This window comes from Macrotis lagotis, chromosome 1, assembly GCF_037893015.1.
Source record: "Macrotis lagotis isolate mMagLag1 chromosome 1, bilby.v1.9.chrom.fasta, whole genome shotgun sequence".
In the NCBI taxonomy this organism is placed as follows: domain Eukaryota; kingdom Metazoa; phylum Chordata; class Mammalia; order Peramelemorphia; family Peramelidae; genus Macrotis; species Macrotis lagotis.
This window is the reverse complement of record NC_133658.1, coordinates 772,403,504-772,426,432: the sequence shown is the minus strand read 5'-3', so window position 1 is coordinate 772,426,432 and position 22,929 is coordinate 772,403,504. Positions and strand designations below refer to the sequence as shown.

Sequence of the window (22,929 nt, the reverse complement as noted above, 5' to 3'; positions counted from 1 at the left end):
TGAGACTAGTTTATTCTCTCTGAATAGGTTTAGGTGATAAAATACATTTAGAACTACTGTTTTTATTGGTTTTAACTAGAAATTGAAATGTTTCAGTGTATTTGAGATAGCCATTTGGAGAGTGATGTTTATAGTAATCAGTGTTCACCATTTCGAGGGTCTGTGATACTATCAACTTGAGGGACCAGGAATGGACTGTATGTCTATTATGTCTATTCAGGCTAACTATGTTTAGAAAAGCCCTTTATTGTTGTATAGGAGTTGGGGTAGGAGAGATTCAGAATGATGAATTTTTCTAAAGTAACAAATCTTTAAAAATATTTATTAAGATATAGAGGAATCAAAGTCTCCATCTGTATTTGAAGTGTTTCCATATTGTCAAGTTTGACTGTAACTTGCCCTCTGGTAATATTGCCTTCAAGAATCCAGATGGATATCTGCGTCATAGTGAGGCACAATAGGACTAGAAAGCAATAGAACTCATTTTGTTTAAAAAAAAAAACAAATCTTTTTTTTAACATTATTGTTTGCTGTTTTTTATATAGATGAGAGGAAGAAAAGAAATGTTGCAACTAGATTTAGAGTCAAGAAGACCTGGATTTGAATCCTTCCTTTGATATTGGATTCTATTAAGCAAATGATTCAATTGTTTTAAACCCTAAATTCCTCTTAGACTCAAAATGAGATGACAATACCTCTAATCCAATTCAAATAGAATTGTTTGATCAAAAGAACCTCTATGTTCAGATCAGTTTGTGCTTTTTTATTCTAATTTTTGGACCATAACGCTGATTTCATTGAGTTCATGTGGAACTAGGTAAGGAATTTCTCTCTACCAAAACAGATTGGTATCTTCTCTGCAGCAGGGTTGTCCAATCTTATTTTTTAAAGTTTTTATTGAAATATTTTTTGATTTATCATTTTAGTGAGAACTCTGCAATATCTTGGCTTTGTTTACTAAAACATTTAGCTACTTACAGGCAGCCATATAAAATTGCACTGTGGATCATATCCCCTGGACACATTTTGTACAGCTCTGACTTTTAGCATTTTAATATTGCCAGGAGTACTAACAGATTAGCTAAATTTCACACTCAGACAGTATTTATCACAGGTAACAAATCAAATCTTCTTAATTCTTAAAACTCATGACTCTATATACATTGATGCTACTACTAATAGTTGCCAGTCAGTCAATAAACATTCATTAAATGATTATTATTTGCAAGACACTGTGCAAACAAAATATAATCCCTACTCTGAAGGGGCTAACAATCCTCTACTCCTACTCCTACTCCTACTCCTACTCCCACCACCACCACCACCACCACCACTACTACTACTACTACTAGTCAATTTAAGATTTCCAGTATAGTAAAAAGTAGTAAAAGAGTAAAAATTTTAAATTATAAAGAAATAATCAACTATTATAAAAGTATAAATTTGTAAAAATATAAAGATCCTGAACAAGTACCTCAGTCTCTAACTCTGAGAACAATCTCATGTATTAGCAAAACAGAAGCAGGGAGGAAAGGATGGAAAAAATAGATTTAAAATAAGAATATAATGGATGTCATCCATGGTCAGATGAATTCATAGATTCTTTTTCTATTTTGTTTGTTTACATGTATATCTTAGTGATTTTTTTAAAGGAATCCACCCATTCTATTACAAATACACACACATACACAAACACACACAAACAAAAGCTTAGGCTTCAATAAAGCTATTAACCTCATATTGATGAGTATCATTTCAGTTTAATTTTTTCCCTATTTTTCTGATTAGTTAGTGACAAAAGGAATATAGAATATATTCTTTTTTTAGAGTTTGGTGATCATTTACCTTTATTTTCAATGAACATTACCATTAAATTACAAATTGACTGAATTAAAGAAAAAGATTGCTTAACTAAGTAAGGCCTATTTATAAATAATCTTGAATATTTTCCTTGGAGTTAAGATATATACACTATACTTTTCTGCATGGATCACTATATGAACAAGTTCTCTCTATCCAGTATTATTTCTTACAAATTCTAGGATTTATGAGCTATTTTTTAAAGTCAAACTTCATTACAAATATTTTTGGGTATTTCAATACTGTAAGAGAAGTCATAAAGATAAAGCATTTTATAAGTAGAAGAAAGATGATGCTTAGAGAACAATTCATTTGAAAACTATCTGTGGGTGTTAATGCATATTAGTGTATATTATGAAATGCAGTATATGTCAGCTAAAAATTCTATCTTAAGTTAAATTTTGTAGTTGTAATACTAAGTAGCAAGAAGTTGATAGTCCTTTTAAATGTTATTTTAGATAATAGTCTTCGAATATGGTTTTAAATTCTAGCATAGGAGATTTAAAAAACAAAAAACCCATTAATTATTATTATTAAGCAGTTATTTATATATTAATTATAATATATATTAATCAGAATTACTCATTATGATTAGTGCAATATAAGAAGCTACCTTCCAGAAAATAGAGAATATTATAAAAAATTTGAAGTAATACAAAATGGCTATAGATAATTTTTTTGAAGTATTCAGTAATTACATTTAAATCAAAGAGGCAAAGTGAATCAAGTAGTCTCCAGAGTGAGAAAAGAAACACAAAGTAAAATGAATGAGAGTGGTTGGTTTAGACCCTTCCTTAAAATGGAGGTTCTGGGAGTTATTTTTAATCTCTAATGTCTATTGTTTCAATAAAAACTTTTTAAAAATAAGATTGGACAACACTGCTATAGAAAAGGTACCTATCTGTTTTGATAGGGAGACATTTCTTACATAGTTCCACATGATCTCTATGAAATCAGAGTTATGGTCCAAAGATTAAAATAAAAATAAAAAAGCACAAACTGACCTGAACATAGTGGTTCTTTTGTTCAAACAATTATATGTGAATTCGATTAGAGGTATTGTCATCTCATTTTGAGTTTAAGAGGAAATCATTAAAGTGTCTAAGTAATTAATAATGGATTGAAGCCTCAGGGAGGAGGTATCTTCCAAGGTAAAGTTCCGGGACCAAACAAAGCCACAATATATACTACATATACACCATATAAAGAATACACTGGTGGTAAATGGAAAGCCAAAGAGTAAAATTCATTAGCTAAAAAACTCTATCACAGAGCAGGTCTGAAGAAAAGTTATAGAATGAATCTGACCTTTTGGTATCTATTCTTGGACTTGAATATGAGACTAGATCTAATAGTCTAACTCTTGATTACAAAGATCAACCAGAGGCTCTCTATATGGTATTATTATTAATATACTAATTGTTGTGTGAAATGCTTTTCTTTTGCTTTTTAAGTATTTTTTTATTTGTATGATTTTCATTAGCCCTTTAAGAATGTAAACACTCAAACCTATTTCATAGCAGGCATTTAATAAATGCTTATTGATTAATTTATTGCCTTTATCATTGTATCACTCAAAGTATCTAAAATAAGATCTCCTATATACTAGGTCCTCAATAAATATTTGTTGAATGAATGACTTTAAAGTAACCAATAGTGAAAAGTATTGAGAAATTTAAGGGAAAATATCTGAGAGGGAGTACATGCAGTTCTCATTTTTCTTCACCTATGTTGGCCAGTTTCTCCTTTGAAGGCTTTTCTCCTTCATTACCTTTGGAGAAGTTATGTTCTCTATGGTCTCTTTTTCCAATCTGTTCCTCCTCTCTCTTTCCCTTTGGTTTTTTTCTTCAACAATTCATCAAATATTTAATAAGAATCTGTTGTATGAACATTAGGAACACAAACCTAATAGTCCCTAACTTCCAAGAGTTTATAATATCCTTGAGTAATACAAAATTAACATAAATAAGTTTCACTTAAGAGAAAATGAAAAAGGTAGGAAAATGAACAATAAAACCATTAAAGGATTCACTCAGGACATGTATCTGAACTGATTCCTAAAAAAAAAAAACAGTATCATGAAACGCAATGATGAGTGCAGAGGGAAATCTTTCAGATAGGGAGGATTAGCTGCAATAATGCACATATGTGGGAGACTGAGTTTAATTTGACAAGAAAATGGTGGTTATGGAGGAGAATAGCATGAAATAAAACTGGTAAATGGTATATAGATTGTGGGGGAATCTTAAAAACAATATTAGAAGAATTTGTTTTGGACTTCTGGGGGTTGAAGCAAAGAAGACAGAGTAGGGAAAAAAACCATCATCTGAGTTCTCCAAAAGTTCCTCTCCAAACAACTTTAAAATAGCTCCTCAAATTCATAGTGAAATATTGTTCCAGTCCAAGACAACATAGCAGGTTGGCAAAAGATATCTATGACATGGAGGTTGAGGCCTGTCTGGAGTCAATATACATAAAACCCCAGTGGTAGGACTAAGCAATGGTAATAAAAGTAGCAGTAGATTTGGGGTTCTCAAGTCAGAAAAATTAAGAGAAACTGGTAATTGATCAGAAAGATTATAAGGGAACTCTGTTCTAGTACTAGTCATAGGATCAAAGACTATTTGGCAAGTCTAGTGCCTATGCCCACTTCTGGGCTTTAGTTGAAAGGCAGAAAGAAGCAATTTTGGTCGAGTAACTTGAACTCTGAGGAGCAGAATTCTTTCTGGTCCCAAGGGATAAAGGGCCCCAAGGAGTAGTATTAATTGCAATCTCAAGGGTTTAGGGGTCTTCCTGAATAAGGACCAGAGTGAAAATCAAGAATAATGGCCACATCTCTCCCCAGCTTACACCCAGATCACACCCCCAGAAATACTGAAAACTTCCAAAGCCCCAGAACTAGTTGTGAAAATAGTAGTTAAAAAAACCCTAAAGCTTGAGGCAGTGCCCTTACTCCTCTCTAGGCCACATACTGGAAACAGTCCAATATTAACATAAAGTTCCTAAACAAGAAATAGGATAGAAAATGTTCTAACAAAACAAGGTCCTGACCATAAAAAACTATGGTGATGACAGAGAAGATCAAATTTCAAACTCAGAAAAAGACAATGAAATCAAAACAGCTACAAACAAAGCCTTGAAGATAAAATGTGAATTGGATCAAAGCCCAACAAGAATTCCTGGAAAAACTAAATAATGTTTTTCAAAATCAAATAAGACTGTTGGAGAAAAAAATCAAATAACAAAAGAAAGAAAAGGAAGAAAATTATGAAAATTCAGTGAATGGCTTGGCAAAAGAAGTAAAATAATACTGAAGAAAATAATAGCTTAAAAAAGATTAATTGACCAAATGGATAAAGAAGCACAAAACTGACCAAAATTGACCAAGTGGATAAAGAAGCACAAAAATGAAGAAAATAATTCCTTAAAAATTAGAATTAATACACTTGAGGCTAATGTTCCAAGAAAAATTAAGAAACTATCAAATAAAGTTATAAGAATGAAAAAACAGAAAAAATATGAAATTGTAGGAAAACCAACTGACCTAGGAATTAGATTGAACAACATAATGAAAGAATTATTTGATTATCTGAAAGCCATTATCAAAGAAAGAATCTAAGCATCATATTTCAATAAATATACAAGGAAAACTGCCCTGATATTCTAAAATGAGAGGATTAAAAAAAAGCAATTGGAAGAATCCCACCAGTCATCAACCAAAAGAGATCTCAAAATGAAAAGTCCCAGGAATATTATGGTTAATCCTGAAAATGCAAAGTAAAAGAGAAAATACTTCAAGCAGCCAGAAAGAAGCATGCAAATACTCTTGAGCCACAGTCATAATCACATAAGAATTGCCAAATACTACTTTAAAGGAATGAAGAACATGGAATGTGATATTTGAAAGACCAAAAAGAATAACAAATCCAGGCAAATTGAGTATAAACCTCCAAAAAATATTTTTTAATAAATTAGGAGACATTCAAGCATTCTTGATGAAAAGATAAGAACTGAATGAAATATTTGATTTTCAAATAGAAGACTCAAGAGAAGCATAAAAAGGTAAGTATGAAAGAGAAATCATAAGGGATTTTTTACCTTTCTTATTGGGAAGATGATACATTTAATATCTAAAATTTTTTATCCTTATTAAAGTCATAAGAAGGACTCTATATGGAAAGAGGATATAAGTGTGAGTTGATCAAGTATCAAGTATGTAAAAAAAAATGGAAAGATGAATAGGTGGAATACCCTGGGAGAAAGATGAAGGGAGAGGAAAAATGGGCAAAATTATCTGACAAAGATGTGCAAGGAATATCTTTTATAATGGAGGGGGAAATGGGTAGATTTTGGGCAATACTTGAATTGTGCAACTAAATTGGTTCAAAGTGTGAAAAAAATTATACACACATATATATAAACTCAATTAGCAATAGAAATCTATTTTACCAAACAGGAAAAGAAGAAGGGGGGGGGGGAGAAAAAACCTTGATGATAAAAGGAAGGATAATTTTTTAAATGGCAAAAGTCAGAAGTAAAATAGACTTTAAGGAGAGACAGAATACAAAAAGAAACAGAAAAGGATAAACAGAAAAAATAACAATATATAAATTCAAACTCAGTAATAAAAATTGTGAAAGTGCATGGGATGAACTTGCTTATAAAATGGAAGCAGCAGAATTTACTAGCAACTAGAATCCAACAACATATTTTGTTTACAAAAAACACATTTGAAATAGAGGCACACAAAGATTTTAAAAAGGGGCTAAAGCAGACTCCATTGTAATTCAGTTGATATAAAAAAGGCAGGGGTAGCAATCATCAGAGCAGAGAAAAAGCAAAAAATAGAGGCAATTAAAAGAGATAAGCAGGAAAACTACATCTGGCTTAAAAAGAATCAAAGATAATGGAATTCTATCAATACTAATCACCAATTTTTTTTTTAGAATTTTGCAAGACAAATGGGGTTAAGTGGCTTGCCTAAGGCCACACAGCTAGGTAATTATTAAGTGTCTGAGCTCTGATTTGAACCAAGGTACTCCTGACTCCAGGGCTGGTTCTCTATCCACTGTGCCACCTAGCCACCCCTAATCACCAAATTCTTAAAGGAAAAGTTAAATCAATTACAGGAGAATATAGAATAAAATAATACTAGTGGGGGGGTGTCTGAATTATCCCCATTCAGAGCTAGATGAATCAAATCAAATAAAAACTAAGAGGAAGTCAAGAAGAGTAATAGAATCTTAGAAAAGTTAGATATGATCATACTCTGGAGGAAAGCAAACACAAATAGAAAAGATTATATCTTTTTCTCAGTTGTAAATGATACTTTCATAAAAACTAACCATTTATTAGAGCATAAAAACCTTACAATGAAATGTATAAATAATAATGCATTCTTTTGGAACCAAAATAAAAAAATTAATTTTAATAATGGAAACAGATAAAAAGTAATTGGAAAATAAAATTATCTAATATTAAAGAATGAATGAGGGGCGGCTAGGTGGCGCAGTGGATAAAGCACCGGCCCTGGAGTCAGGAGTACCTGGGTTCAAATCTGGTCTCAGACACTTAATTACCTAGCTGTGTGGCCTTGGGCAAGCCACTTAACCCTGTTTGCCTTGCAAAAACCTAAAAAAAAAATGAATGGACCAAAAAACAAAAAGTAAAAACATTATTTTAAAGAAATAGACAATATGCCAAAATTTGTGGGATGTCATCAGTGTAATACTTAGGGGGAAAAAAAATTACCTTTAAATGTGTACATAAAATAGTGTACATAAAATGTGTACATAAAAGAGAAATAACTCCTCAGACAATTTGGTATTCAATTTTAAAATGTTAGAAAATGATAAATAAAAATTCTCAATTAAGCATCAAAATAGAAATCCTGAAAATCAAAGGAGAGATTAAAAAATTGAAATTTAAAGAAATAGCTGATAAATAAAACTGGGAGCTTATGTTATGAAAAAAATGATTAATTTTCTTGAAAAAGTGGAAGAGGAAAACCAAATTACTGTTTTCAAAAATGAAATGACAGAATGTACTACCAATGAAGATGAAGTTAAAACAATTATGAGTAGCTATTAGTAGCTATTCTTATACTAGTAAAACACAATCTACATGAAACTGATAAACATAAATGACCCAGATTAACAGAAGAGGAAATAGAATATATAAATAACTATATCTTAGAAAATGAAATTGAATAAGCCATCAATAAGATCCCTAAAACTATAACAACAATAAAATCCCCAGAATTCAATGGATTTTCAAGAGAATTCCACCAAATGCTTGTGGATTAATTAATTCCAATACTATATAAATATGTAATACTATACTATACCAATAATATATATACTTGAAAAATAGGTAAGGAAGAATCTCTTTTATGACACAAGTATGGTTTTGATTCTTAAACTAGTTATAGCAAAAAAAGAAAAAATGATAGAACAGCCCCTTTAATGGAAGTCAATGCAAAAAAAAAAGTTTAAAAGGAGATTACAACAATAAATTTAATAGATTATAAAACATGATCATATGGGATTTATACCAGAAATTTAGGGCTGGTTCAATATCAGGAAACCTATCAGCATAAATGATCCTATCAATAAAAAAATAAAAATCATAGATAATCTCAATATATGCAGAAAAAATTTAAGGAAAAAACCCTCTCATTCCTATTAAAATTCTAGGATGACTAAATGGAGCCTTTCTTAAAAAAATGATACATAGTATTTATCTGAAACCAAGAGTAAACATTATGTGTAATGGTGATAGAATTGAAGCTTTCCCAGTAAAATCAAGTAAAGCAAGTATTTCCATAATACTGCTATTATTCAATATTGTACTAGAAATGCTAAGTTTAGCATTTAAACAACAACAAAGAACCTGAAGGACTAAAAATAGACAAAGGAAAAAACAAAATTATTACTCTTTGCATGTGATATAATGGTAAACTGAGAAAACTTTAGAGAATCGACTAAAAACTAGTTGAAAAAATTAACAACTTCATCAAAGTTGCAGGATACATAATCCTACATAATTAACCAATATTTCTATATACTACCAAACACTATATATATATATATATATATATATACTATATACTATATACTATATACTACCAAACAGCAAAACCTAGAAAAAGAAATTCCATTAATAAAAGCTGCAGACAATATCAAAAACTTCAGTCTACCTGCCAAGACAAAATCAGGGATTATATAACATTCGCAAAGCACTTCACATGAAGATAGATCTAAATAATTGGGAAACGTATTAACTATTCATGTGTAGGTTGAGCTAGTATAATAAAAATGACAATTCTACCTGTTTATTTATTCAATGCCACAGCAATCAAATTATCTGAGAATTTTTATACAGAATTAGAAAGGTCAAGAACAGAAGATAAAATTATGAAGGGAGTAAATAAAAAAACTATAGAAGGTGACTTGGTATTTCAGATTTTAATCTATTACAAGGTTGTAATCATCAAAGCAATTTGTTCTAGTTAAGAAATAGAGTGGAGGATCATTGGAATAAATTAGGTATACAGTACACAATACTAAATGACCATAGTAATCTAAGATTTGATAAATTCAAATACCTAAGCTTTGGGAGTAAGAACTGACCATTTGAGAAAAATAGGTATAAAAACTAAAACACTATTTGACTAGGCATTGAACACAGTATAACAATGTAAGTAAGGTAAAAATGAGTAAATAATTTAGAAATAAAGGGTGATATCATAAGTATATTAGGAGAGAATTGGAGAAACACTTATTTATGGCTACAACAAGAGCTTGTGACTAAACAAGAAAGAGATGATTACAGAAAGAAAAATAGATAATTTTGATAACATAAAATTAAAGATTTTGCATTAAACCCAAAAGTTATGAAACCAAAATTAGAAGACAGGAAACAAAAATAATTAGCATCTCTGATAAAGACTTGATTTTTCAAATATATATGGTATTGATCCACATTTATAAAAATAAGAGCCATTCCCCACTTTAAAAATGGTCAAGGTGAAGAGAGATTTTTCAGAAAAAAATAAAAGATGCACTAAACAATTACTGATTAAAGAAGTGCAAATTAAAACAACTCTGAAGTACCACTTCATACTTATCAGATTAGTTAATATGACAAAAAGGGAAATGATAAATACTGAAAAGAATGTGGAAAAATTGGGACACTAATGGACTGGAGAAAAATTTGGAACTACTTCCAATGAGCTATAAAACAATGCATATCTTTTGACCCAGCAATGCCAAAAGTCCTTATTCAATATTCCCCCCCTCCCAAAAAAAAAGGTAAAAGAAAAAAGGAAATGACATTTATACAGTAATATTTTGAGTTGCTCCTTTTGGAGTGGCAAAGAATTGGAAACTGAGTGGATGCCCAAAATTGGGGAATGGTTGATCTAATTATGATATTTAATTGTGATAATTGTAATATCCAGTCATTCTAATGTTAAAAATTATTTTGGTAATTTATCTTTTAATATATCAGGCCAATTTCATCATAAATTCATATGATCTATATTTAACTGAGAAAAACATAAGCCGGAGTGACTAGGTAAAACAAATTCCTGGTTGGAATAGTTATTTTTATTTAAGAATGTTGTGTGTATATATATTATATATATATATAATATTAATTCATTGATTTTTTGCCAATATTTTTTATCCATAGAGACAGTTTTTTATATTATTTAGAAATCTGACCTCTGAGATATAAAGACATGGATTTAATGCCTCTGATAAATAAATCACTTAACCTCTCAATACCCTAGGCAACTAAATGCATTTAAAAATTGCAAAGAATGTGCTAGTGCATCTTGATAGAGGATATCTCCTCACCTGGGATTCCCCTCCACCAATGAAATCACAAATGCAGTCACTATTTGATTTTTTTTTCAGTTGACCCCATCTTGGGGATATACAAGAGTTTAGTTGACTTACAGGCTACTTAAAATTCAGATACATGTTCCTAACCCATTGTGTAATAATCCATATTTATGGGAGACAAACAATCTTGGTTCTGCTGGAAGAAGAGAATAAGAATAAGGGTGAGCTGGAAGCTTTCCATTTCCAGATACAATGGTCAAATATTTGGAGATAGAGGAATAGGTGAAGATTGCCAACTGATGAGATTCCACTATAATCATATATGTCCTTGGAGCTATGCTGATCTTTCAGATAGTACTGGAAGGACTCTTTTGAACACGTAACCTGTACTTATGGCTAATGGCTTAGGTCAGCAGTGTTCTCTGAATGAATCTGATTTAGTTTTCACACTGTTCCAAATGCAGAAGACAAATTCATGTGAAATGATAAGATGATACTTAAAATAAGAAATAAAAGCATTCTAAGATAAAGATAAAGAGTTATTAGGAGAGTAAGAGGAAGTATCTGAGAGAGAATAAAAGATACTGTAAGACTCCTGAGAGAAAAAAATAACAAGTCTAATTTGGATGTTTAGGGAACCATCATGCCATTTGAATAAAAGCACTAAACCTTTTTTCTCAAAAAGTCCCAGACAATTCCAATCGTGAATGTGTCAACCACAAGTGTGTCAAGGTAAAGTCAGGGGCTGTTCTAATTAAACTGGACAGAAGAACCTATATATCAACCTCTAAAGATTTTATGAATACTGAAAGGTCCATTAGGATGTCAGCAGTTACTATCCACTCATCATTCTCTATTTAAAATTCTCCAGGTACTAGTAACCAGGATTAATAAAAAAAAAGTTATTTTTATTCATAATCTTTTTTCCATTTATAAAAAAACAGTAGCATTGAAATATATTGATAATTAACTTCAAATTATTTAAAAAGATATCAATGTACTAAAATACAATATATTTTAAAAGAGGCAATAAATATTTTATCTCTACTTTTTTAGATTATAATATTTGTTATGGATGCTAGCTACATTAAGTACTATGCAGACTTTTGTGGGATATCTTGGGGAACTAAGATCAATTACATGAGAAAATATGTTTCTAAATCCAAAGTATTGACTCAGGAACTTTTGAAGCACAAAGGTTTTGTGAGGATTGCCTGTATAACTTTAATTACATATGGATTCATAGGAATGTAAGTGTTTTATAGTGAAATAAATGGCTATATACTACTTTTAAATAGTCAGAGTCAATAAACAGACATAGTCATCCATAATCAGGAAAAATATACTTAAAATTTAAGTATCTTAAAACTATTTACATCCATTATCACTTAGATTCCTTTTGTAAAGTAAAAATTTGTTTATTTTAACGACCACCTGCTGCTTATACCATATGTGCCCATAGAAAGTTGTCACTGCTTTAAAATTAATTCATTGAAAAGCACTTTTATTTCTTTGGAGTAAAGATGATTTGAATCTAAATTAAGAGAGCTTTGTTGGTGCAATTTTTAAAACAAGTAGAGTATGAAATGAGTATATTAGAAAAATCAGGTAGAGTACACTGTAATAGAAAAGCATACTATATTTTCTTCATGTATGTATGTGTGTATGAATCCATCCATCCATACATACATACATTCATGTGGACATTGTTGTTTTATATATCAATAGTTCTGGTTCTAATGTCTCTATATCTCTATATTAAGAGAGAATTCAAGAGGGGAAGGAGAAGAAAAGAAAAGAAGAAAAAAAGAGGGAAAAGAGATAGTGTATAATCTCAAAAATGTTTTCATACATGTTTAAGAATTTCATAGAAATATTAAATCCATGTGCAATCCCAAGCAACTTTTAATCAACCAACATTCTATTCAAAATTATAAAACAATTCCAGAAAATAAATAATTTAGAAAAATACCTTTAGAAAAACATTTAATGGCATCCACAGTTTACACTGTATTTTAGAAGCCTAACTACTTTAAGAAGTTTACAGCTCAGTCTTCAGAGTAGAACCATTGTATTATAACTGATTACACCATAAATACTGCATGTCAAGAATGAAAATAATCAACAAGGTTTGATTTCTCAACATTGAATTTAAAAGAAAGACAAAAGGAACTGAGAAAATAATTCCAAATATATCAGACTATAAAAAAAATTTCATAGCAACATGTCTCCAGAGCATAAAGTAACTCATTGCAAATCTAAGACTTAAAACATTAAGACTGACCAACACAAAAAAAGATAAACTCAGAAAACCAAGAAATATACATTTTCATACTGATAAAAATGAGACAATTAAATGATCGCTCTCCCATAGCTTGAGTTGAGTCAAAGTAGTACTTTGCTCAAAGTGGCAGAATTTACCATTGTAATGAGACAATTTTGTAATTAACTGTTACAAATGATAAATAAGTATATTATTGAGTTTTGCTAAGGCTAACAATGGTTTAGATTGTAAATGAAAGTCAATGAGGTATGCACTCATTTTATTAACACTGCTATAGCATTCTCTTTCCTAAGAACCTTGCATTATTTAATTTTGTATAGTTTGCTCTACAAACACTGGGGTTTTATTATTTCCATTTATATGGTTGCAGATATTATTTTAGACAAAGACTTAAAGATTATCTTCTACAGGATAGTTAATATCTTATTACAACTTTGCACTTATAAAGTCACAAAATATGACAAGATTTTTACCTGAAAGACACCCAGTGACTGACAGACACAAAATTAGTTTCCATGACGACCCCATCCTTGGTCACCAGGGTCTTCCTGAGTCCCAGTTTGTTTAACTGTTAGCAAGGTTGATATTTCTTCATTAAAGTATAGCCTATTGAAATAGAAGACAGGTTTCAGAAATAAAAGAAACAACTCATTGTAAAAAGCAAAAACAACAACTAGTTAATATTCAAAGAACATAAAAGGATATAAAACCTTATCATGATTGAGGTTTGAAAAAACTGATCACTAGTTTAAATAATGCAACAACTAGTAGAGTTTCCATTTTCATACATTAAATACACAATGCCAAAATTACAAAGAAAACAGCTAAACAAATTTTTCATATCTCATTTATTCAGATCACTCCCTAGAAGACAATTTTAGAAAAAGCTTCAAGTTCTAATTTGGGATTATCCTTCCTCATGGGGAATTGGGAAAGTCCCACAATACATTAGACAAACGATTGGGTTAGAAATACTAAGGTAGATGAACCAGATACATTAATATCTGTTTCTCTGATACAGAACATAACTAATGATCAGTTAGTCAAGCATTTTTACACATTGTGCCTGTAGCTCATCTCAACCTCCACAGGGAACTTTCCTCAATTAATTATTAATGTCAACTGCCTTTGTTTTTAAGTTCTGTGATAATCTGTGTTGTGATACAGTTCCCTTGTTTGGTGAGTGATCTTTCTCTGCATCGTACACTGGCCAGACCTGAGGGAAATAAGAATTTTCATGAATATTTAACTTTTTTTGTCTTATGGTCACGCCGTTTTACAATAAGCAGAGCATAATATTTATTTCATTTCGATAACTTTTTTTCCAGCAGGGCTACATTAAAAACAGACATGATATACAAGCCTAGCTCTGAAATGTCTGCAAATATAAGAGAGACATATAGGAAATTCCTATAATAGAAGAAAATGATGAAGATAAACAGATTTAGAATGTCCAGTTGTGGTCTAGATATAGTTTACTTAGACAAAAGAGATTAGGCCAAAACAAAATAATTTATATGGTATCTAGGATGTTAAAACAATAATTTGTTCTTCATACACACCTACTCTCTAAAGATAGTGAAAAAAAGAAAAGAAAAAGATGGAATTATCCTCTGCCTTGTGAAGTCATACTTTTAAAAGCAAGCAAGAGTTCTATGTTGAAACCTACTTATTAATGCCATAAGAAAAATCCACAGCTTCATTCATTTTAGGCTCACTCTAATTTCTTTTAGATGCTGGACACAGGAACCCATTTAAATTTCATATCTAAGAATCACTAATGGAGAAGGCAGTTGTTAAGATTAAGTTATCAGTGATTTATAATTTCACTTTAAAAAACACACCCTTTTCATTATTCTTCCATAAAAGGCTGTAGATTTTCTCCCATGTAAATAAAGACAATAGGTTTGAACAAAAGTCATCATTATTAAATGAATAAAGCAATGAAATCTTGGTTTGCATCAAAGAACCTTCTTATAGATTATAAATTCCTAGGTCAAACATTCTTATATGATTTAGATTAGAGAATCATTGATCTGCAAAAAAAATCTAGTTCAACTCACTGACAATAAACCCTTACTAAAGATCTCATCATTTTGTAAAACTTTCTTTTTGAATAGTTCTGCGAGATAGTTCTCCCCTAACTTTGAGTGAAAGTCAATCTATCTCTAATTTAATCCACATTTTTCTAATTCTTTGCTTTGAAGCCAAGTAGAGTAAGGACTAATTCTTTCTTTATTTTCTTAAAGATTTTATTTATTTTGAATTTTACAATTTTCCCCTAATCTTGCTTCCCTCCTCCCACCTGCCACAGAAGGCAGTCTTCTAGTCTTTACATTGTTTCCATGATATACATTGATCAAAGTTGAATGTGATAAGAGAGAAATCATATCCTTAAGGAAGAAACATAGAGTAAAAGATAGCAAAATTACATAATAATAATGTTTTTTAAAAAAATTAAAGGTAATAGTTTTTGGTCTCTGTTCAAACTCCACAATTCTTTCTCTGGATACAAATGGTCTTCTCTTTTGCAGATACCCCCAAATTGTGCCCGGTTGTTGCACTGATGGAATGAGCAAATCCATTAAGGTTGACCATCACCCCCATGTTGCTGTTAGGTACAATGTTCTTCTGGTTTGCTCATCTCACTCAGCATCAGTTCATGCAAATCCTTCCAGGCTTCCCTAAATTCCCATCCCTCCTGGTTTCTAATAGAACAATAGTGTTCCATGACATACACATATCACAGGTTGTTAAGCCATTCCTCAATTGGAGTACATTCAATTAATTTCCAATTCTTTACTACCACAAACAGGGTTGCTAATAATATTTTTGTACAAGAGATATTTTTATCCTTTTTCATAATCTCTTCAGGGTATAGACCCAGTAGTGGTATTTCTGGACACAGGGTACACACATTTTTATTGCCCTTTGGGCATAATTTCAAATTGCTCTCCAGAAAGGTTGGATGAGTTCACAGCTCCACCAACAATGTATTAGTAGGACTAGTTCATTTCTAAGGACTCATTTAGCTCTCAAAGTCTAAATATATTCTCTATTCCACCTTCCAGACTTTTACATATTTGCAGACAGACACCATATCCCCCTAAATATTCCCATCTCCAGATAAAGAGAAAAATCAATTTATTTCTATCATTTCCATTGTGCCATGGCTTGTTTTGGATAGCATTGGCTCAGTATGATCAACTCAGGGATTTAATATATTATTTGTAATTGCAATTGCTTAAAATAATTGTTTATTTTATGCAAAACTTTGATTTGAAATTTTTTTTAACCTGGCATATATTTACATGACTCTATTCCTTTACCTCTTAAAATCCTTAGGTTCCTACATGGTACACTTTAAACGTATGATTCTACAGATTAGTACTCTCCATAAATGGTTTTTTATCGATACCATGATGCCCCCAGTCATTAGTTCTCTCTCCTTCCTAAGATTACCTTTTATTTGTGCTATGTTTTCCTCACATTTGAGAAGTAGTATTAGATAACAGATAGAATCTGAGCAAGGAAGATCAGAGTTCAAGTACTATGACACAGCTAATTATGTAATCCCTCAGTGCCCAAGGAAGCTCTTTATTACAATAAACAGAAAAAGTACCAACTTGCATTGGGAGGAAATAATTCCTAACCTGGTAGTTTCTTATGCCTATTCCATAATATTAGGTCCTATCCTTTTTCTTGGATTCTTATCTATCTACATATCATAGATAGAATGTAAACATTGTAAGGGGAGAAAAGATGTTTTTCTTTGAATTCCTATATCTCTCCAAGGACTGTAACAAGGGAATAATAAGTGCATGAATCACAGTGTTCATATAGGACATTACACTTATTAGGCACCTCATAAATACCTGTGGATATAAATTGTAATATTATATGATAATTGACCTTTACAGGTTAAAAAACAGGGAACATTTTTTAGTTGTCTACTAAGTTCAAGACTGGATGAAGTCCTTAGGATACAGAGACAGAAATCAAAGTCTCTGTTCACTAATATATTCTGTGGGTCAAGAGTAGGAAATACTAAAATTTCATTGTGAAATGGAGGAAATAGAAAAGACCCTGTGAAACATATAACAGAGCTCCATTTGATACTAGATGGGGCTTTATGGAAATCTAGATCCCATCATTACCAATTACCAATACTCAAATTCTATTGCTTCCCTGTAAGAAAATCTCAGCATGCAAGTGACATATAGTGTAGATCTTCATGTCAGATAAGAATATTTTACCTACCAATTAGTCTAATTATATTCCATACTTTAATATCATATGGGTAGAAGGCCTGGTTCCCATCTTTGAGTGCATTATATTTTAGTGAAGAAGACAAGATAGCATAGAATTGAGCATAGACTCAGTACAAAATTAGTGAAATAACCTTAACTGCTCTAGGATTTGAGAGAGGAGATTATGACTAAGAGCTGAGAATATTATGTAAGGCAAAAAAACTGAAACAAGCTATGCCTTAAACACATATTAGGACTTTGACAAAAACAAAACAAAAATAGAAATAATTTATGTGGCCTGTTCAAATTCAAGAAGTACTTGGGATCAAAAAGCAGAGAAATTGCTGGGGAAATTTTTGTTTAATACAGTAATGGAATAAGCCTTTGTATAATACCTACTATGTGTCAAACACTTTATTACATGGTATTACAAATATTATTTCTTTTCACCCTCATGATAATTCATTATTATCTCCATTTTACACTTGAGGAAAGTGAGATGGGCAAAAATTAAGTGACTTGGATGCTGAAAAAGTCTTTGATAAAATACAATATCGATTCCTATTAAAAACACTAGGAAGTTTAGGAATAAATGGAGATTTCCTTAAAATAATAAATAGTAGCTATCTAAAACATCAACAAATATTATATGTAATGGGAATAAACTCAGAGCACTTCCAATAAAATCAGGGGTGAAACAAGAATGCCCATTATCACAGTTACTATTCAAAATATTATTAGAAATGCTAGCTGTAGCAATAAGAGAAGAAAAAGAAATTGAAGGAATTGGAATTGGCAATGAGGAAGCAAAACTTTTACTCTTTGCAGATGATATGATAGTATACCTAGAGAACCCAAGAAAATCATCTAAAAACTACTAGAAATAATAAACAAATTCAACAGAGTATAGGCTATAAAATAAACCCACATAAATCATCAGCATTTCTGTATATAAACAACAAAGTCCAAATGCAAGAGATAGAAAGAGAAATTTCATTTAAAATAACTATAGACAACAGTAAATACATGGGCAACTATCTCCCAAGACAAACCCAGAAACTGTATGAACAGAATTATAAAGCACTTCTCACCGAAATAAAGTCAAATCTAAATAATTGGAAAAATGTCAATTGCACATGGTTAGGTTGAGCTAAAATAATAAAAATGACAATTCTACCCAAATTAAATTACTTATTCAGTGCCATACCAATCAAACTACCAAATAACTACTTTACCATGCTAGAAAAAAATAGTAACAACATTCATCTGGAGTAGCAAAAGGTCAAGATTAGCATTGGAAGTAATGAAAAAAAAAAAAGGTAAAGGAAGGTGGCCTAGCTCTACCAGATCTAAAACTATACTATAAAGCATCAATCATCAAAACTGATTGGTACTGGTTAAGAAATAGAATAAGGGGCAGCTAGGTGGTGCAGTGGATAGAGCACAGGCCCTGGAGTCAGGACTGCCTGAGTTCAAATCCGGCTTCACACACACACTTAATAATTACCTAGTTGTGTGGCCTTGGGCAAGCCACTTAACCCCATTGCCTTGCAAAAAAAAAAAAAAAGAAATAGAATAAAGAATCAATGGATTAGGATAAATTCTAAAGTAGTCACAATAAATGATTACAGCAATCTACTATATAATAAGCCCAAAGACATTAGCTTCTGGGAGACGAACTCACTATTTGACAAAATTATTGGGAAAACTGGAAAATATTATGTCAAAAACTAGAGATAGATCCACATCTTACACCCTACATCAAAATAAGGTCAAAATGAGTACAGGATTTAGTAATAAACAGCAATACCATAGATAAATTAATAAATCAAAAATACTCTATCAGATCTATGGAAAGGGGATAAATTTATGACCAAACAAGAATTAGATAACATTATAAACTGCAAAATAAATGATTTTTGACTATATTAAAAAGTTTTTGCACTAATAGAATCAATGCTGCCAAGATTAGAAGAAAAGCAGAAAGCTGGGAAGTAATCTTTACAACTCGGAGTTCTGATGACAGTCTCATTTATAAAATATATAGAGAATTATATAAAATTTATAATTTCACAAGGGATTCCCCAACTGATAAATGCTCAAAGGATATGGACAGTTTTCAAATGAAGAAATTAAAGATCATATATATATATATATATATATATATATATATATATATATATATATATATAATCATGTGAAAAAATGCTCCAAATCATTACAGATTAGAAAAATGCAAATCAAAACAACAATGAGTTATCACTTCAAACTTATCAGATTGATCAGTGGAAAAATGATCAATGTTGGAGGGGTAGTGGGAGGACTGGGACTTTGGTGGATTGCTGGTGGAGTTGTGAATGGATACAACCTCTCTGGAGAGCAATATGGAACTATGACGAAAGAGCAATAAAATCGTTCATACCTTTTGACCCAGCAATTACAATTATAGATATCTAGATATCTATATATCTATACATATGTATATATATATATATATATATATATATATATGCAGAGAGAGAGAGAGAGAGAGAGAAAGGAAATTATAAAAAACATGGAAAAGTCTTATATATTCCAAAATATTCATAACAATTCTTTTTGTAGTGACAATTGGGGAACAATTAAATAAGTTATGGTACATGAATACTATGTAATACTATTGTTCTATAAGAAACCATAAATGGTCGGTTAATGTATTGCTACTGCTAGCATTTCTGATACTATATTGAATAGCAATAGTGATAATAGGCATCCTTGTTTTACCCCTGATTTGTATTGGAAATGCTCTGTTTATTCCCATTACATATAATATTTGTTGATATTTTAGATAGCTACTATTTATTATTTTTAAGAAAATTCCATTTATTCCCCAACTTTCTAGTGTTTTTAATAGGAATGGATGTTGTATTATATTAAAGACTTTTTTCAACAACATTTAAGATGAACAACCTTGATGGAAGCAGCTCCTCTCAGTCACCCAGAGAGCTAGGACAAGTGATTGGACTGGCTATAGGCTTTATTATCCCCATCCAGAGAAAGAAAAACAAAACAAAATAAAAAAGAAAGAAAAACCAACCCTTCAGAATCTGATGAACGCTTTATAAAAATTATCTCTTAAGCATCTCCTCCCCTTGCTAACCTGACTGTTCTCCACTGAGGAGGAGGGGGTTGGAAGGGAGGGTGAAAGGAAATTTTGTAACTTAAAAATATACATATGCATATCAATGAAAATAAATAAATAAATTTAAAGAAAAAAAGGAAAAAAATAAGTGACTTGTCTAGGGTCACTGACTTAGTATTTGGAGCCATATTTGAACTGTCTTTTTGTTTCCAGGTCTAAAAATCTAAGTTGTATACAGACCATGGAGGGGCTTGCATGTGAAGGCTTTATCCTACAGATAACAAGGTTCAATTGAAAGTTTTTGAGTTGTCATATAAAAAGCAAAAAAAAAAAGATGGTAATAGAACCTCATAAATTAGAGCTGGAAGAGACACTAGAGATCATTTAACACAAAACCTCAATTTTACAGATATGGAAATTAAGGATACTCCAAAAAAGTCTAGTAATTTTCCCACAGTCACAAAAGAGTTAGGATGATAATCTTGGATTATCTAGATCTTAAAAAAAATAAAACTATATTACACTCTTTTATTTGAGAAAGATTAATCTGAGATGGATAGTTACGAAAACTGCAATTTGGGAAGTATGAAAGGTAGGAAGAATTGTTAGAAGGTCAATTAAATAAAGATACAACCATTTATGTGATGACTGTATCCAAGGATATACTATTTTAAAAAATAAATAAACAAAATAAAAAGAGAAACATATCAAGTATTTTTCATTATCAGGTATTTGAGTATAGCCAAAGGAAGAATTTTTATAACCAAGCAGAGAAAGAAGTGAACATAAAAGTTAACATAGATCATTTCGATTACATGAAATTGAAAAGCTTTTGCATAAATAAAGTCATACAACTGGATGCAACTGCAATAAGAAAGAAACAGATCCTTGGAGAAATGTTTTAAGAACTCTATCAATGCAATGACTATTTATGATTTCAGAGGACCAATGTCAAGATGCAATCTCAACTTCTGGAAAGAAGGTGATGAATTTTGAGTGCCAACAAGATAAATACACTATACTTACACATCAATATCTATCTATATATTTAGCTACTATCTATCCATCTATCTAAATATATATAACATCTAGATGCATGTAGATATATATTTATAAAAACACACACACACACACACACACACACACACACACACACACACACACACAGACACACAGCCAATGAGGAATTTGTTTTGCTGGATTGTACCTTTCAATTACAAAGAATTTGTTTTCATTTTCTTTTTATTTAATGAGATGATAGTCGGAGGGAGGAATAGCAAAGAGATTTCTGATGATTTAAAATACTTCCAAAATGGAGGTTTTTTTTTTGGGGGGGGGTTGAATAAATGTGTGGAATGCTGCATAAAATTTCATATGTTGTTACTATATTACTAGTCTTGCTTAATTGTTTTGCTATTGATTTCTTGAGATGGTAGCAATTTGGAGATGTTTGCAATGTGAAACCAAAACATAACAAGAAAATGTATAAACATAGCATCAACTCAACTGCTTGCTCAATTTTAAGGGCTTTAACCTGCTTTCAAGAAGTATATTCTGCATCTGTGACTTTTCATAAATAAGAAAGTCCTCTCAAAATAATATTACTTTTATTTTTGCTCTTCTGAATAAAATTTTGAGTTGTTTATATATATATTACTTTCCTCAGTAAACCTCCCTAATTACACATATAGATGAATTAGTAAAGGAATATTTCAAAAGTATTGCCTTCACTCCTTTCTATTTTGCTTGAAGAGCCCTGTCTAAAAGAGAAAGGACCAGAATTTTATGTTTTTCCTTTCACTTGTCATTAGTAAAATAGATACACGTTAGATATACAATGGAAATGCATATATTTATACATACATTTACATATATTTACACATATATGTTGCAACAACTTACTGCCAAAGATGATAATGTTTGTTCAGACCTTCTAAAATATCCAATGTTTTGCTCAAGTGTTGTACTTACAAGGAAAACATTATATTTGAATGTGAGCAACAGGGGAAGGGTTTAGTTTCTGACTAAAGCCTAATCTCTATGGAATTGTTAAAGTGGAAAGTTTTTGCATGAATATTGTAAGAACAAAATTCTTTATTTTCAGATGTGGAATTATTTTCTATCTGTTCTAGATCAGACTACACAGTCTGGTAATTGAAGCTTTGGATTAACACAAAACAAAACACCCATAGATAAGTTAATATTAAACAAAAAACATTTTACTCAGCAGCATGGAAAAGATATTTAGTAAAACTATAGCATTGGTTTAGCTAGATATACGTCTATTTAATTTAGCATTTGACAATGCCATGCCTGGTCAGAAAGGTTTGTTGATTCATATTGTGGCAGGAAGTCTGTCAGGTATGAGAACATTATCTCTCAACATGCTAAGCTTTTAGACCTTAAGTCACCAGGAAGTTTTATCACCCACTAATGGAAATGGTTTTATTTCAAAATTTGAATTCTAATTATTTCAAATTCTAATTAACATATGTGGCAGTGACCTTCCAGTTTTATTAATCCATCTGTGTGTTTTCCTGAATGTGCAATGAAGTTTTACTTCCA

General features: G+C 30.9%; 1 protein-coding gene across 2 annotated transcripts in view; it reads right to left on the bottom strand.

Moving 5' to 3' along the window:
• Positions 1-22,929, bottom strand: part of LOC141508162 (contactin-5-like) — a 1,214,304-nt gene that overhangs the window by 290,560 nt on the left and 900,815 nt on the right. For both annotated transcript variants that reach the window (XM_074216536.1, XM_074216535.1), the window contains one exon: positions 13,467-13,599. In XM_074216536.1, the coding sequence (XP_074072637.1) occupies positions 13,467-13,521 (55 nt within the window). In that variant the 5' untranslated portion in view covers positions 13,522-13,599. The remainder of the gene's footprint in view (positions 1-13,466; positions 13,600-22,929) is intronic.